This window comes from Ylistrum balloti, unplaced genomic scaffold, assembly GCF_031769215.1.
Source record: "Ylistrum balloti isolate Yb309-2 unplaced genomic scaffold, AGI_CSIRO_Ybal_v1 Utg370006, whole genome shotgun sequence".
Taxonomy (NCBI): domain Eukaryota; kingdom Metazoa; phylum Mollusca; class Bivalvia; order Pectinida; family Pectinidae; genus Ylistrum; species Ylistrum balloti.
In genome coordinates this window covers 174,143-189,930 of record NW_026782081.1, presented here as the reverse complement: position 1 = coordinate 189,930, position 15,788 = coordinate 174,143, and the positions used below count along the sequence as shown (strand labels likewise).

At 35.6% G+C, this 15,788-nt stretch overlaps 1 protein-coding gene across 1 annotated transcript in view; it reads left to right on the top strand.

Moving 5' to 3' along the window:
- The window catches only part of LOC132548139 (protein TANC2-like), a 42,912-nt gene extending 32,843 nt beyond the window's left edge, over window positions 1-10,069 (top strand). Inside the window, exons 15-19 of the mRNA XM_060211962.1 lie at window positions 52-136; window positions 983-1,240; window positions 2,745-3,053; window positions 3,538-3,776; window positions 5,248-10,069. Of these exons, the coding sequence (XP_060067945.1) occupies window positions 52-136; window positions 983-1,240; window positions 2,745-3,053; window positions 3,538-3,776; window positions 5,248-5,544 (1,188 nt within the window). The 3' untranslated portion in view covers window positions 5,545-10,069. The remainder of the gene's footprint in view (window positions 1-51; window positions 137-982; window positions 1,241-2,744; window positions 3,054-3,537; window positions 3,777-5,247) is intronic.
- Window positions 10,070-15,788: the final 5,719 nt, after the last annotated feature.

The following is a 15,788-nucleotide window of genomic DNA, read 5'->3' as shown; positions in this document are numbered from 1 at the left end:
CTTGTGACTAAAGCAAACAAGATAAGTGATAAAGGTGTTTTATCTTTTCAGATTTGTGACTACCTTCTCCACCCCAGTATGCATAACTATGAAGGGTTTGGAATAAACAGTGTTGACACACTGTTGGGAGAAACACGTAAGTGAACAAAATTCCTATTTCTGATGATAGAAAATATCAGTTTAAAGCTGAGATATGTCACCTCAAATTGAGTTAAATACATGCAAACAGCATTTTCACTGGACATAATCTTACTTAACCTGTCTATCCACTGTCAGACTTTGCTACATCTGGGAAATCTTGTTTTCGCATTCACCATTAGTGATAAATGTAAACATTTAATCTATTATATTTAAACTATGTTTCCAGGTAGGTAATTTATTTATGATAATTTTGGAGATGTAAAAATTAAACATTATTTGACTGAATACAGGTGGTTTTTCTGAGGCTTGTGAATTCTCTCTGGTGTTCCTTTTGTCCACTTGTTATAGTATAGAAGCTCTCCTCCCCTAGAAACATTGTTACGTACCTGGAGGTTGAGAGAGGAACATGAAACCATTGAGCCACCTGACCACACATATCTACCTTACCATATACATTAATGTTGGCCACCACATGTAATCAATACATATTTCATGTTAAACATTCAAAAGGAATTAATGGTACATCTCCCTGTTGTGTAGCACAATGGAATTTCATTGAGTATGGGAAGTCAGACAGTATACATTCTAATCTTAATCAGCCTTCATCACTGCTGTATAGATACTGAGTGTTTCTATGATCTATGGTTCAGTACCATAGGCCAGGAAAGGAGTTCTTTGGCAAGTCAAACATATACACTAGGAAAGGTTGATTCAAGATTTAGTCATGTCCACAATTTATATACATTTTATATATAAATTATATACAGCAGCACTGAAATGATCTTTAGCAATAAGTGATAAAATTGACATGTAGAATTGATTGTCATTTTTCTGATTACAGCACTGACAGCGGCATGTGGTCACGGTCAGCTGGACCTGGCGCAGAATTTTCTCGAGCGAGGAGCTGCCCCTCTTCTGCCTAACAACAAGTCCTTCTCACCGTTACTCTGCAGTGTAGATGCAGGACACTGGGACATCGTGGAAATTCTGATCAGTGCTGGGGCAACCCTCGACCACACGGACAAGTATGGCCGTACACCATTGATGATTGCTGCCTACAAAGGACATATAGGGGTGCTAGAAATGTTGCTAAACAAAGGTAAGTCTGATTATCTGAGATTTATTAGTGTGATTTTTAAACAAAAGAATTTTCATGTGAAAGGAAATTGGTGTGATCAAAGTCTGCCTTGATTTTTAGCCTACCTGATTTACCTGATCTCTGGTCTACGTAAGCCATTGGCAACTTGATATCTTCTACACTTCAATGTACCCAGGCTTGTGCATACATGTCCTAGGTACAATGTTGACAGTTATGTAGATAGCATATTGCATTGTCACAAACAGTGCTCCAAGATTTCTAACCATATTGGTTGCCCTTCTTTGAATGTTCTCGACTGATGTGATATCATTTCTTAGTATTGAACTCCAAACTGTTGTTCTGTACTCCAGCTTTGGTCTTATCAGTGACTTGAAATGTGAAATAAACCTGGTTGCATACATGTATATTATTTATCTCTTGAGCCAGTCCAGCAGTCTGGTTGCCTTTTTCACACCTGGTGATATGTGTGCACACTTAGTGATATGTGTGCATACTTAGGTGATATGTGTGAACACTTAGTGATATGTGTGCACACTTAGTGATATGTGTGCACACTTAGTGATATGTGTGCACACTTAGTGATATGTGTGCATACTTATGTGATATGTGTGCACACTTAGTGATATGTGTGCACACTTAGTGATATGTGTGCATACTTATGTGATATGTGTGCACACTTAGTGATATGTGTGCACACCTGTGTGATATGTGTGCATACCTAGTGATATGTGTGCACACTTAGTGATATGTGTGCACACCTGTGTGATATGTGTGCATACTTATGTGATATGTGTGCACACCTAGTGATATGTGTGCACACTTAGTGATATGTGTGCACACGTGGTGATATGTGTGCACACCTATGTGATGTGCTGAATACTATTCCATGAGCCTTTTCCTTGTTTGGTTGATTCCATCAATAACATAGATATTCTTGATGATACCTGTTATTAAGTATAGTGATTTGCATTTCTCTGTGTTAAGTTAAGAATTTGGCCTGAAATTTCATATGGGAGAGCAAGCATAATTCATTTAGATGAATGTATTGTGACTCCAAGGGGTCAAAGGTCGAGCCTCTTGGGGTATAAGGCTTTAAAACGCTAATATTCTGGCATACCAGAACAGATATCAACCAAATTTGGCCAGAAACATTCAAGTTGGAGACCAAAAATAATTTATATAAATGAAGGTGTAGTGACTTTTATGAGCAAGAAAGGCAAGTCCTGTTATGGGAAATTTCTTCTCTCATATGCCTGGATAGGTTTCAACCAAATTCGACCTGTAATATCATTTGGGAGGACAAGATAGCTGGATCCTTAACATTTGTTATTTTTTCATTTTGATATGAAACACCTGTAGTCTCTGTATATTTTGGTTAGATGGCCTACATATACCATTGTCATGTATGTATGATCAAGAGATAAATAGAAAATGCAAAATTGCTATAAGATGCTGTGTTTTGAATGACAACTTGGAACTATTTTTATTTTCTCTATTCCTCTAGGTTGCTCTATACACCAGGTTGACAAGGAAGGTCTCACATCACTTTGCTGGAGTTGTCTTAAAGGCCACCTTCACATCATATCCATGTTACTAGATCGAGGTTCAAACCTTCATCATACAGACAGGTGTGGTCGTACACCACTACAGCTGGCCTCCTTTCACGGTGATGCTCAGGTTGTACAAGCTCTCATTGACCGTGGAGCTCAAATAGAGCATGCAGACCTTAACGGTATGCGAGCTCTTGACCGTGCCATTGACCGCAGAAACACTTCTGTTGTTGTCTGCTTCCTGAAGAAAGGAGCCAAACTAGGTATATTTAAATCTACTTCCTGTTTTTATGCTCCTGCGAAAGGAAAGCAAATAGTTGCTGCTTTGTCTGTCCGTCATAATTTTTGTCCAGAGCGTAACACAAAAACTGTAAGAAGTATAAACATTTAACTTCATAGGTAGATCGATCTTCATGCGGAGAAGTGCACTGTACAAGAACCATAATTCTCTTTGCATTATTTTGGAATTATTGCCTTTTGATTATTTTTCATTCTTAAATTTTATGGCATTCAGGGAGCACAAGTCATCTCCAACGGCCCTTGTTTAGTTGTTTGATGCAGAGCCAAACTATAAATAGTTAGCTCTATTACATGGTTTTGTTTGATGTTGAGCTAAACTACATATAGTTAGCTATACAGCCTGGTTTTGCTTGATGTCTATCATAGGATTATAGTACAGCCAAAAAATTTGGTCAATGTACCAACCAGTAGAAAATGTTCCAAAATATGTTTATTTTCTGGTTACAGGTCAGACCACTTGGGCAGTGGCATCAGGCAAGTCAGATATGATGCTACTATTACTCAACAAACTCATGGAGGATGGGAATGTGTTGTACAAGAAAAGTCGCATTAGGGATGCTGCCCAACGCTACCAGTATGCAATCAAAAAGTTTCCACGAGATGATATTAGAGAAGATACACACACATTTAAAGAACTCAAACTCAACCTGCTCCTCAACCTTTCTCGATGTAAACGGAAACTGAATGTGAGTGAATATAGACAAACCTCAAAATATTGATAGTTTAGTTTTTAGCCCTGCAATAAAGTTGGGCATGGGATGCACACTAGAATCATACTGACTTGATGTCTCTATGCTTGTTGTTTGCAAATCATCTCTGGAAAACTTTTCCTAAATAATGCAGGTTATGAAACAGGAATTTTGTTGTCATGGTAATTAGCTGGTTACTATACAAAGTTTTGTTTGTAATGGCCCATAGCCCATCAGTCTTGAGATCAATTTACATGAAACTTGGTCAAAAGGCCTAACTTATCAAACCCAAGAATTTGTCACAGCAGGTGTTTTCAGAACTGTTACTATATAAACATAATGGAGGCTTCTGATTTGTTGAAAATGAGATATTGTCTGATTATGCTGAAAATGAATAATATAAGTTTTGAAGAACTGTAATTACAATTGTAATATTTTCAAAAACATATGCTTTCACTTGGCTGCCAAATATGACATGATTGAGGGATGTTGTCGGAGTTCTCCTAAACCTGGAAACCTATTTCAGTTAAAGTATACAGGGATAGTATAGGCCATATGTAGATAGGAATGTAGGGTTTTGAACATTTTTATTGCTTTGGTATTAACTGCATCTCTATACATAAGTATTTGTGTAATGACTCATAGCTCACAAGTCTTTAAAATAAATCTATTCAAACTTGCATGAATTGTGTAACTTATCAAATCCTATAATTTGACGTATCAGATGTTACCAAAGCTATTACTATGGAAATAGTATAGAAGCTCCTGATTGGCCAAAATTGTGATTTGTGTTGTCCGATTAAACTGAAAATTGATATAATGGGATGGCAGATACATGGTACTATTTTCTAAAACATTGTTTTTCCTATGGTAACCATTCTAACCAAAGAAGACCCAGTCTGCATTTGTGGAAGGTATTAATTACCTCATGATGACATGATGACAGTGTGATTTGAAGGGCATAACTTTTTTTTCAGTCAAACCTCTAAAATGCTGTATGTGTACCCTTAAGATTTAAAGGTCTAGCAGAAAAACTAGTTATTTTGGAACAATATTATGGACTACAAAAAATCAGAATTTGAGAAAATTTACCATTTTACCTCAAGTAACAGGAACCAAATTTTTGTAAATTTGATTCAATCTTTCATTACAGCCATTTTCTTTTAAATCTTCCTTAAGGAAGTGTTCTTTGTAAATTCTCATCTAAAACTTAAAAGTCATTAGCTGTAATATTTGATAGAAATCAATCGTTGTTGATGCTTCTCTTCTACAAGACTTTCATTTCATCCTTAATTGCCTTGATTCGAATTACACCCCATTGTTGTTTGAATGTTTCTATCTGTTGTGACATTTAACATATATCAAAACTTCCATTATAGTGAACAGATATATTCAGTTAAAAAATCTTTTGAACACCAGAGATATTTTCTGTAGTTTTATGCATCACAAGAAACTTTATTCTTTACAGGAATGTGACGCTGCTGTAGACCTGGCTACTAAGGCACTGGAATTAAAGCCCAAGTGTTTTGAGGCCTACTATGCACGTGCAAGGGCCAAACGTGACAATAGGCAATGTGCCTCAGCCCTAGAGGATCTGAAGGAAGCAACACGACTAGCTCCCAATAACAGAGAGCTTCAGAGACTGCTTATGAGGGTGAGAGATGAGTGTCGGGAACAGGCAAAATACGAAGGTACAGGACACAGTAGTAGTGAGCAGATGGACATGTGTGTGGCTGGGCGGAGGCATGAAGAAACAGCACTTTAAGTGTCATCATATGGAACCTATTGGTGCTTAATACAGAGATGTGATCTAGTGCTAAAACAATTATATGTATTTGTTCATGGGAGTAAAATTCCAAGAAATTTCATTTACATGTCAACGTTTTATTGGCATGTCAGTATACAGGATATGATGTGTCAGTACATGGATTGAGTCGAGTCTGGAAATGAGGTGTATATGTTGTATTTAACAACACACTTATTTCATTTTTAACATTTGCTATGAAAATTGATCTCTGGATTTTGGCTAAAGATATGGTTGTTGTCATGATAAAGGATGTATTGTTGATAAGTCAATCAACATAGCTACACTGTGGTTGTGTGTTGGTGTACAAGTGTAACTGTATATTGAAAAATACTTTGGCAACAAAATAAGTTTCGAGTCTGCCTAGTCTTTGTACTGATGGAAATTCATGATTCAGTCTGTCTATCCTTTATAAGTGTTCAAATCAGATTCACTAATTATCTCTCTAGTGTTCAGATAATGATAGCAAAGTTTTCTTGTACATTCAGGCTAGTCTCTAGAAATATAGTCTGAATCTTCATTTTCTTCCACATTCAGTCTGGTCTCCAGTACAGAAGTCTGAATCTTCATTTTTTTTTCATTCAGTCTGGTCTCCAGTACAGAAGTCTGAATCTTCATTTTTTTTTCATTCAGTCTGGTCACCAGTACAGAAGTCTGAATCTTCATTTTTCTTTTTCACATTCAGTCTGGTCTCCAGTACAAAAGTCTGAATCTTCATTTTTTTTTCATTCAGTCTGGTCTCCAGTACAAAAGTCTGAATCTTCATTTTTTTTTCATTCAGTCTGGTCTCCAGTACAAAAGTCTGAATCTTCGTTTTCTTTTTCATTCAGTCTGGTCTCCAGTACAGAAGTCTGAATCTTCATTTTTTTTTTTTTTTTACATTCAGTCTGGTCTCCAGTACAAAAGTCTGAATCTTCATTTTTTTTTTTTTTCATTCAGTCTGGTCTCCAGTACAAAAGTCTGAATCTTCATTTTCTTTCACATTCAGTCTGGTCTCAAGTGCAAAAGTCTGAATCTTCATTTTCTTTCACATTCAGTCTGGTCTCAAGTGCAAAAGTCTGAATCTTCATTTTCTTTCACATTCAGTCTGGTCTCCAGTACAAAAGTCTGAATCTTCATTTTCTTTCACATTCAGTCTGGTCTCCAGTACAAAAGTCTGAATCTTCATTTTCTTTCACATTCAGTCTGGTCTCCAGTACAAAAGTCTGAATCTTCATTTTCTTTCACATTCAGTCTGGTCACCAGTACAAAAGTCTGAATCTTCATTTTCTTTCACATTCAGTCTGGTCTCAAGTGCAAAAGTCTGAATCTTCATTTTCTTTCACATTCAGTCTGGTCTCCAGTACAAAAGTCTGAATCTTCATTTTCTTTCACATTCAGTCTGGTCTCCAGTACAAAAGTCTGAATCTTCATTTTCTTTCACATTCAGTCTGGTCTCCAGTACAAAAGTCTGAATCTTCATTTTCTTTCACATTCAGTCTGGTCACCAGTACAAAAGTCTGAATCTTCATTTTCTTTTACATTCAGTCTGGTCTCCAGTACAAAAGTCTGAATCTTCATTTTCTTTTACATTCAGTCTGGTCTCAAGTGCAAAAGTCTGAATCTTCATTTTCTTTCACATTCAGTCTGGTCTCCAGTACAGAAGTCTGAAACGTTGTTGTTATTGAATGGAATAGATGTCATGCCTTGACCAGTATGGGAAATAAATGTAAACCTTACTCATCCTTTTCTTTATAAAGCAGACAAGAAATGAGGGGCTAGAATTATGTAGTCTTATTGGTGTCCATGTAGGAGATTCCTACTTCAGTGTCCATGTGGGAGTGTCCTGATTTAGTGTATCCTACTTCTGTGTCCCTGTGGGAGTGTCCTATTTAAATATCCATATAGGAGTGTCCTAATCTTGATGTCTGTGTAGGAGCGTCCTACTTAAATGTTGGTATAGCATTGTCCTACTTTAGTGTCCTGGTAGGTATGTCCTATTTAAGTTTTCCAATCAATGCTTCACCACAGCATTTCTTATTAGGTCATCTGACGTGGTCAGTATGTCATGTAGCTGTTGTGTTGTGTGGCATAAACCATCCTCATGTTCCATCAGTGGAATTGAGCTGAAACTTTTCTGAAATTATCTTGAGATGATCCTTACCAAGTGTTATATCTCATGTCAGTCCCAAATCCAATACATGTGCAATTGTGAAAAACATTTTAAAGTTCTGAAGTTCGACTTGTGCTATTGAGCTGAAAACTAGCGGCAATGTTAAGAAAGGGAAACTCACAAAGTGTTGCTATTTTTCAGTCTCATTAAAAGTTCAATATGGCAGCCACGACATGCATTTTGTTGCATGATTGTGCAACACTGAACAACACTTATTTCAAAAATTTTCTAAGGTACCACCAGTGCAATTGAGCTGACTTGCCTGAAATAATCCTTGGATGATCGTGATGAAGTGTTGTTATTTTTTGGGTTGATCCGTAATCCAATAAGGTCGCCATCATGAAATGCACAAAACCACATGTAATGATTATTGCAAGGCCAATAAATCTATGGAGTGTTAATAGTTAGGAATATGTACAATATGTTCGATCAGTTCAAACTATAGGAAAGGGCTTAAAACTATCTCAGGATAGAAAATTCTTGTTTTTATTGAAAGGATCACATGTATGGAACTACCCGCCTATCTAAACTGACTAATGGTTTACTCTTTATAGTCAGATTACCATTCAGACCTCTTGTATTCAAATGCTTTTTGTCTATGGTCTCTCTTACTTTTGGTCTCTCTGTCCATAAACAACTCGTTGAATGCCAACTGAGGGCTTTTTAGCATTATGACAGTTATAATTTATCACTATTTCTGGAGAGAGGTAGCTTAAATTATTCTCAGAGTTCCTATGTAGGTACCCCTTGGTTGTGCACTCTTCATTTTACAACTAAAACATAAAATAGCCAACGCATATCCATCTTCAATTTTGTTTGTTTTTGATATTTCTGGAGAAATACATAATGGATCATTATCAAATTTCAACTGTAAGTTCCCTGTGGTTCCTAGTTGTGAGGGGAAGACTGGTTTATATTAGACTGGAATGACCCTGGATATGCGGTTGTCTGCATGTCTGTCATCCACAGCTCTTGTGCAGAAAACTCCTAAACTTGAGAATCAGTTTCAATGAAACTACACAAGAATGTTACAGATCATATATAGATGTGCAAGCCCAGGTATTTTTTAAATTGAAATTGTGGTTGCCATGGTAATAAGGTTACTATGTACAGGATTTTATCTCACCTGTGGGTCTGAAGAGTCAGTGATTATGCTATGGTGCAGCATCCTTTGTTTGGTATCTTTCTACTTTTTTTATACATATTTTTACAATTCATGAACAACACAAAACAATGTCATTATGCCAGTGGCCTCCTTAATAAGGCGGTCACTTTAAGAATCTAAGGTCATTTTCCAGGTCGTAGCTAGCAAATATGATAGATGTTTTAATAATCTTTGCTTAAGATATAGTGAACAAACCCAGGACCATGATATATTGTGAGCAAACAGATCGACTTGTGGTGCTGAACTTTACCTTTAATATTCAATCAGGACAGTGACGTGTATTCTATTACACAACTGTTACTTGTTAAATGTATCGAGTATATAGAATTTCTCTACCTAGATTCTCTGTATAGATATTGATGGACCAAGAATCAATATGATAAAGAAAGGCAGACATACTGATTGGGTGAAAACAGGGTGGAATGCAAAATTACCATGTGTGTTCAAATCTTATTACCTTGACCAACATTCAAAGTCACTGGTCAGATTGTTGAGTGACATGCTGGTATACACATCAACATGACATACACATCAATTTCTCAGTACTACAGAAACCAAATTTTGTTGACATTTGTGATGAGAAACATGTAATTTTTTGTAGATATATAGACTTAGCAAGAACATAAAACAATGGTCTTAAAATTTTGTACCCGTCTTCCAGATATTGTAATGGCCAAAACTCTGGTTATGATAGGATTTTCTAATTTAAATACAACAAACAGTTTCCGTAATATATATATTGAAAAACTGTTTGTTGTTTACTTGAGGGACTTAATTTCAGACTGCAGGTTGCCAGTATGTGATAGTATAAAGTTTATGATCGAAATGGTCATATGTATTTAAACTGTGAAAAATAACCTCAGAGATTAACAAGGTATATAGAACAGAACAAATGCCAAATTGTAGTGTAATGATATTAAGCCAATCCAGCTAGCTCTGAGGTAGAGTTTGCAGAAGCTACATGAATAACAGGTGGGTGACATCAAAGTTAATCCGGCTTCTTATTGCTTACTATGTTGTGTATTATAAAACCTTGTATATTTTAATGCAAATATCCCAATACATTAAGTTGAAGCAAAGTAATTGTGATATCATTGCTTCAATATTATTCAACTATTTTGTGTCCACAGAGACAACAGAACAATAAAGATTATATGCTACATACATGACATTTCTGTTTGTTCTTATTCATGAAAAATATGTGTGTACAGCTCACAAATAGACAATGAAAATGTTTGTGAACTAAATATGGAACATTACTGCACAAGATGAAAAGATTCTGGTTGTTTTGTGCCTTTTTAGAACACTTTCTGATGACTAAATAACTACTGTTTTTCCCGAATGTCACTTTGGACAAATGGAATAGGTGGAATACCCATGACCAATATAAGATCAGACTTTCTAAATATAGCACACTGGGGAATCTTTAACTCAGTCATAGTCAGGTAAAAAATGCACATAATAAAGAAAAAAATTGTCTTCATTGACTTTCCTTGAACACTTTGTTGGTTTTGGATTTTGTCCTTAAACGGATGTCCATATATATATATGCCAAATAGAAGGAATGTGGGATATACATCTGGACTTAAAAAGGCAAAAAAATAAATATGACCTCTGTTTATATTCCATCTGTATCATTATTGGTATGTCATAGATTTCTAGCTGGCCGTCGACCATGGTATGACAAAGGACAAGTACATAGACCTAAGCAACACTTGTATAGAAGAGTAGTAGTAAATGTACTGCATTATATAGTTGGTAATGTAGCTCAAAACATTATTTGATATATTTTATGTGTACAGATGAAGCCAGGTATTTACAATAGGGCTCAAATAAGAATTCTTTTAACTGATGGGCAGTTCTATAAGTAAGTTTGTCACACAATTATAAGACTTAAACAAAGCATGTTGGGTTCTCAATTGCTCAAATTACTCATCCTAGTTGTAAAGTGTTGGATAATGTTGCTTGATCATTTAAAGATTATACAAAAGACACATAAGTGAATAGTACCTTTTAATACAAATCTTTATACCTCTCAGTGCGCTAGTAGTGGATGAGGATAAGACTGCTAGTTCACAAGAAATAAACCACAGATAAACTAAGGTCCACACGGGTAATGTGAAAAAAAATCCAAATATGGAATGGGTAGAGTCAATTGGCCTTCTGGTGTTAAAGCCCAGAGACTTTACAGCCCAAGGTTACCTATAGTTTTTACCTGTACAGCTGTAGAGGTACCCTTTATTTTAGAACAACCTTGTTGTTACCATATCAGTAAATAAATTGAATACCAGGTACATATAAAAATCAAAAGTACTGAAAGTACTGACAGCCATTACGAGATTTTTTGCTGAAAATATTTTACTTGAAATCATTGTTTACATGACTTGGTATCATGTGATGCCATCTTAACTGAATCTGTCCAAAGGAATAAATAACTGATTAACATTTCACAAGATGTAAACAGACTGCTTAAAAACAATAGACCCAATCGACTTGCATGGCTGACCTGGTATTCATGACCGATGTTTTTTTCACAAATACAAGTGTCCTTGACATTCAGCAAGGTGTATCTATATCACATTTATTGACAGAATTTGAAACTGGCATTTTTACACTGCTAAGTGAACATTTATCAACAACTGATGTAACCTGTTGCAGATAACTTCAGTAAATTTAAATGAGTTACAGGCATATTATTCAAGTGTCTTACTAATTCTATTTCTGTTACCTCAGATACAAGTCAAGGTCATTACATTTAGCAAAACAGACAATCATTGGCTCTTGCTCAGGAACCAACTACAATGTTGCAATAAAAACAGGTATTTCAGTTAATCAGAAAAGTCATATGAGAATTTTAACAAGTTCAACTTTATGACCTTGAATAAGTCATCAGAAGTATGTTTGAGCCTTTTAACTAATTAGATCACCATGACCTTGAATATAGGCCTTTAATCAATCTGAACAGACGTGATAAGGTATGGGGTCGCCTGCACTACCATGTGGGTTTTCCCCAAGTACTCTTGTTTACTTCCACAGTAAGACCCCTCGCACACTTCAGTCCAGGCCAACAAGAGTGATTAATATGGAAAAAACTGGTATAATTGTTATAAAATTTTACTGCGGTGACCTTGAGTATGGGGGAAGGTCATTTTAACAAGAGTGTTGCCAACAAATACCATGATTCTAGGACTTTTATCATCAGAAATTGTTACAGCGTTTTAACAAGTGTGATCCCCGTGACTCAGAATACAGGCCAACAAGAGTGATTAATGTGGATTGGAAAAAACTTGTTTTGCAATTGTTAAGTAATAAAGTTTAATTTTTCATTTTTAGATAACTTGATTCTAGGTGTTTTGGTTAAACCTAAGTGATTGTCTGAGCTTTTTCATTAATTTTACCTCCAGTCAAGGTCATTTCCTAGGAATCTTTAAAACACATATCATAATTCTAGGTTTAAGCATTTACATTAATGTCGCTCCTACAACATTGGAATTGAGTCATGGTTATTCATTTGCAAAATTTGTAAGGCTTTTCCCAGGGCTCAGAAGGCCAAATATCATCATACTTGGTCTTCGTTAACTGAAGTTGTTTGAGTGATTTAACTAATTTGACTGCGGTGACCTTGAGTATGGGGGAAGGTCTTTTTAACAAGAGCATTGCCAACAAATACCATGACTCAAGGACTTTTATCATCAGAAATTGTTAAAGCATTTTGACAAGTGTGATCCCCGTGACTCAAAATACATGCCAAGGTCATACCTTTTCCCAAATTTTGTTTAGCATCATCTCAGGAATTTGAGGCTAACATTTGATTACTGAGAAGTCGTTTTAAGGAAAGAATTGGTGCCATATGGACACTGCATGCAGCACCAAGTAATATGGTAAATCTTGGAGAGCTGACCTTCAGGCCCCAAATCTGTATGACACTTGATCAGTATATGGACCATGGAATGTCACCATATGTATTGTCAAAGAGCAACAGTGCTAAGATAATCACACCAAAACCATTAGAATTACACTTCATTAAGTCCAATAATTATAGAGCTCATAGATATGTCAATGCTCCCTATTCAAACCAATATCTTTACAATCTTATGTGCAAGTTTTTTATTGTCAGGGTGTCAGTTATCACTGTTTAATCCAGATAGATGACTACCAGAGTTTGATCAGGCATAAAACTTTTTAATGATACTGCTGAGAATATGAACCAAATCTGTTAAAAGTTTCATGAATAACATCCTTTTCACATAGTTTTTATTGCCTATAAACTTTTGTTAATCAGACCGAGGATATTCAATATCTAAATCTGTACAAGTAATTGATGCTTCTGTACTTGTGGTTTACCGGGTGATAACATCTTTCACTGCTTTTATGGTGTCATCTTAATACCAATTAAAGGAAAATTTTGATCTAAATTTTCTCTATTTTCAAAAGTTGTGTTCAATTTGGATACAATTAAGCTTTGAATGTCATATTTTTTATTTTAATGCAGGTATGAATGTAAAAGATATCAAAGCTTATAATTAATGTTTTAAATAGCTTCCAAAAACAACACATAAATGTATAAATTTGATAACCTGATGAAGGATTACCCTAGCAAACAACAATAACAAATCACTATACATAGTAGGCGGGGTTGAAATGAAGTGACGTCATTGACAGCTAACTTGCACTATTTTCAGTCATTCAAAATTCATTCACAAGTGGGCCATCACATTCCATCAGAAATGTGTAAATATATAACCCTGATAAATTAGTTTTTTATTAGCCTACCATCATCAGATGATGGGTTATTCAAATTGCTCTGTGTTCATGGTCCGTCATCCGTAAACAATTTTTATCACTATTTCTTGAGAAGTACGGGATGGATCTTTCTCAAATTGCATATGTAGGTTCCCCTTGATCTCTAGTTGTGCCCATTTGATTTTGGAACTGATCAAAGAAATAAAATGGCGGACAGGCAGCCATCTTGGATTTTTTTCAGTGAAATTTGTTATCGCTATTTCTTGAAAAGTAAGGGATGGATCTCTTGGATTTGACTTTGCGATTTTGTTATTGCTAGTTCTTGAGAACTACTGTATAGATCCTTTTGGTGCCTAGTTGTGCCCATCTAATTTTGGAACTGATCAGAAAAACAGAACGACTGACAGACAGCCATCTTGGAATTTGCATAGTAAGAAGTACTGAATGGATATCTCTCAAATTTCATAAGTATGTTCCCTTTGGTCTTTCCTTATGCTCATTTGCTTTTGGGACTGATCAGAAGAAACAAAATGGCTTCCAGGTGGCCATTTTGGATTTGGCTGATAAAGATAACCATCACTACTTCTGCAAAGAAATGTTCTAATGTCTTATCATTAAGAGCAAAAACAGAGAAGAGACAAGAAGGGAAAAGATCCAACTTTCAAAGAGCATATAAAGATCTGTCTGAAATCTCTTGTTTGTTGTTATTGTTTATTTACATTACATGATGTAGTCTGTTTTTTGTTTACATTATTCAGTGACAGCAATCCACACACCAGGTGAATGTGTAAAGATATTCTAGTCATTTTTAATTTTTGTTCAGGAATTGTCTTCGTACCATAGGCCGTGTAATTCAAATATCTTCAGACATGTGAAGTCCATCATTAAGCCTAGTGACAGATTTTTATTTTAATAGTAACAATCATTGTAAATATATGCATGTTTCCATGATAGTGATTATTTTCCATATGTAAATGTATATCGGGAGAAGTTGTAAAGTTGTAATAACTTGTGTCTCGTCCCTCATTCTAAGGTTGCCAATAAATATGCTCAAACTGATTAATATCTGAAAATTCTGTAAAATTTTTTATGGATGGATACATCGTGAGAATCATCTAATTCCTCAAAACCTAAAAATATTTATTTGCAATCTGGCTGTTCTTGATCTCTCCTATTCCTTCACTTCAATTACTGATGTAAAGTTGAGCTTGATCTAAATCAATATTTCCAGAATATATTAATGAAAATATGCAAATATACTGGTGCCCACAGTCCTGGTAAAAGTCAGTCTTTATAAGATATAAAAACTTTTATTTTAAGTCATGTTATGAACAGGTAACTTTAGCTCAGTAGAGCTATTCTTACTACTGTTAACATCAGTGCAACACTTAACAAAATATCACAATGGGATCATGCATAACAGATAGCTGAATAAACAGTAAACTAGCACATTTATGTAAAGGTCATGCAGCATATAAATGATATATTTAAAGATATGTGTCTAATGTACAATTTGACATGATCACACTAATATAGCATAACCTAAAACAACGCAACATTTATAAAAGAGCATTTTACATATGGCAGTATAAAATTTTTACAAGGAATTAAATAGGCAGTAAGCTAAGGTAACGTAAGTTAACATTGAACGGAACAGTGAAAGAGACCAGATGCCATTGTGGGAAGGTCTGCAAGAATATTAGGGGAGTCAGGATACACCAGGCAGGTACCAAGTGTAAACCTGTGATGAAACAGTCCGGTGAGACACAGGAGGATAATAGTCAGGAACCGCACCTCAGCATTGAGGACCTCTTACTCTCCGAGTCAACACAGATAGACAGTCAGCACTCTGGAAATCAGGACAAGTCAGATTCTCAAGATGTACTCATCCAACAAGAACAGGAGAGAGTATAGTGGCCAGCAATGAGAGACAAGGCATGGGATGCAGTTGACAGCAACATTGACAAAATTCTGGAAGCGGGCTTGATCAGGAATGCTGGGAGGAAAATAACAGCACAGCTATCGTACATTGTATCGGGAAGGAGAGATATGGTACGTTTGAGAGGAAGATAAAAACAACCAGTAGAGAAGTACAAAAACAAGAGAGAGAAAGAGATACAGGCAATCAGGAAGGATCTGCAAGAG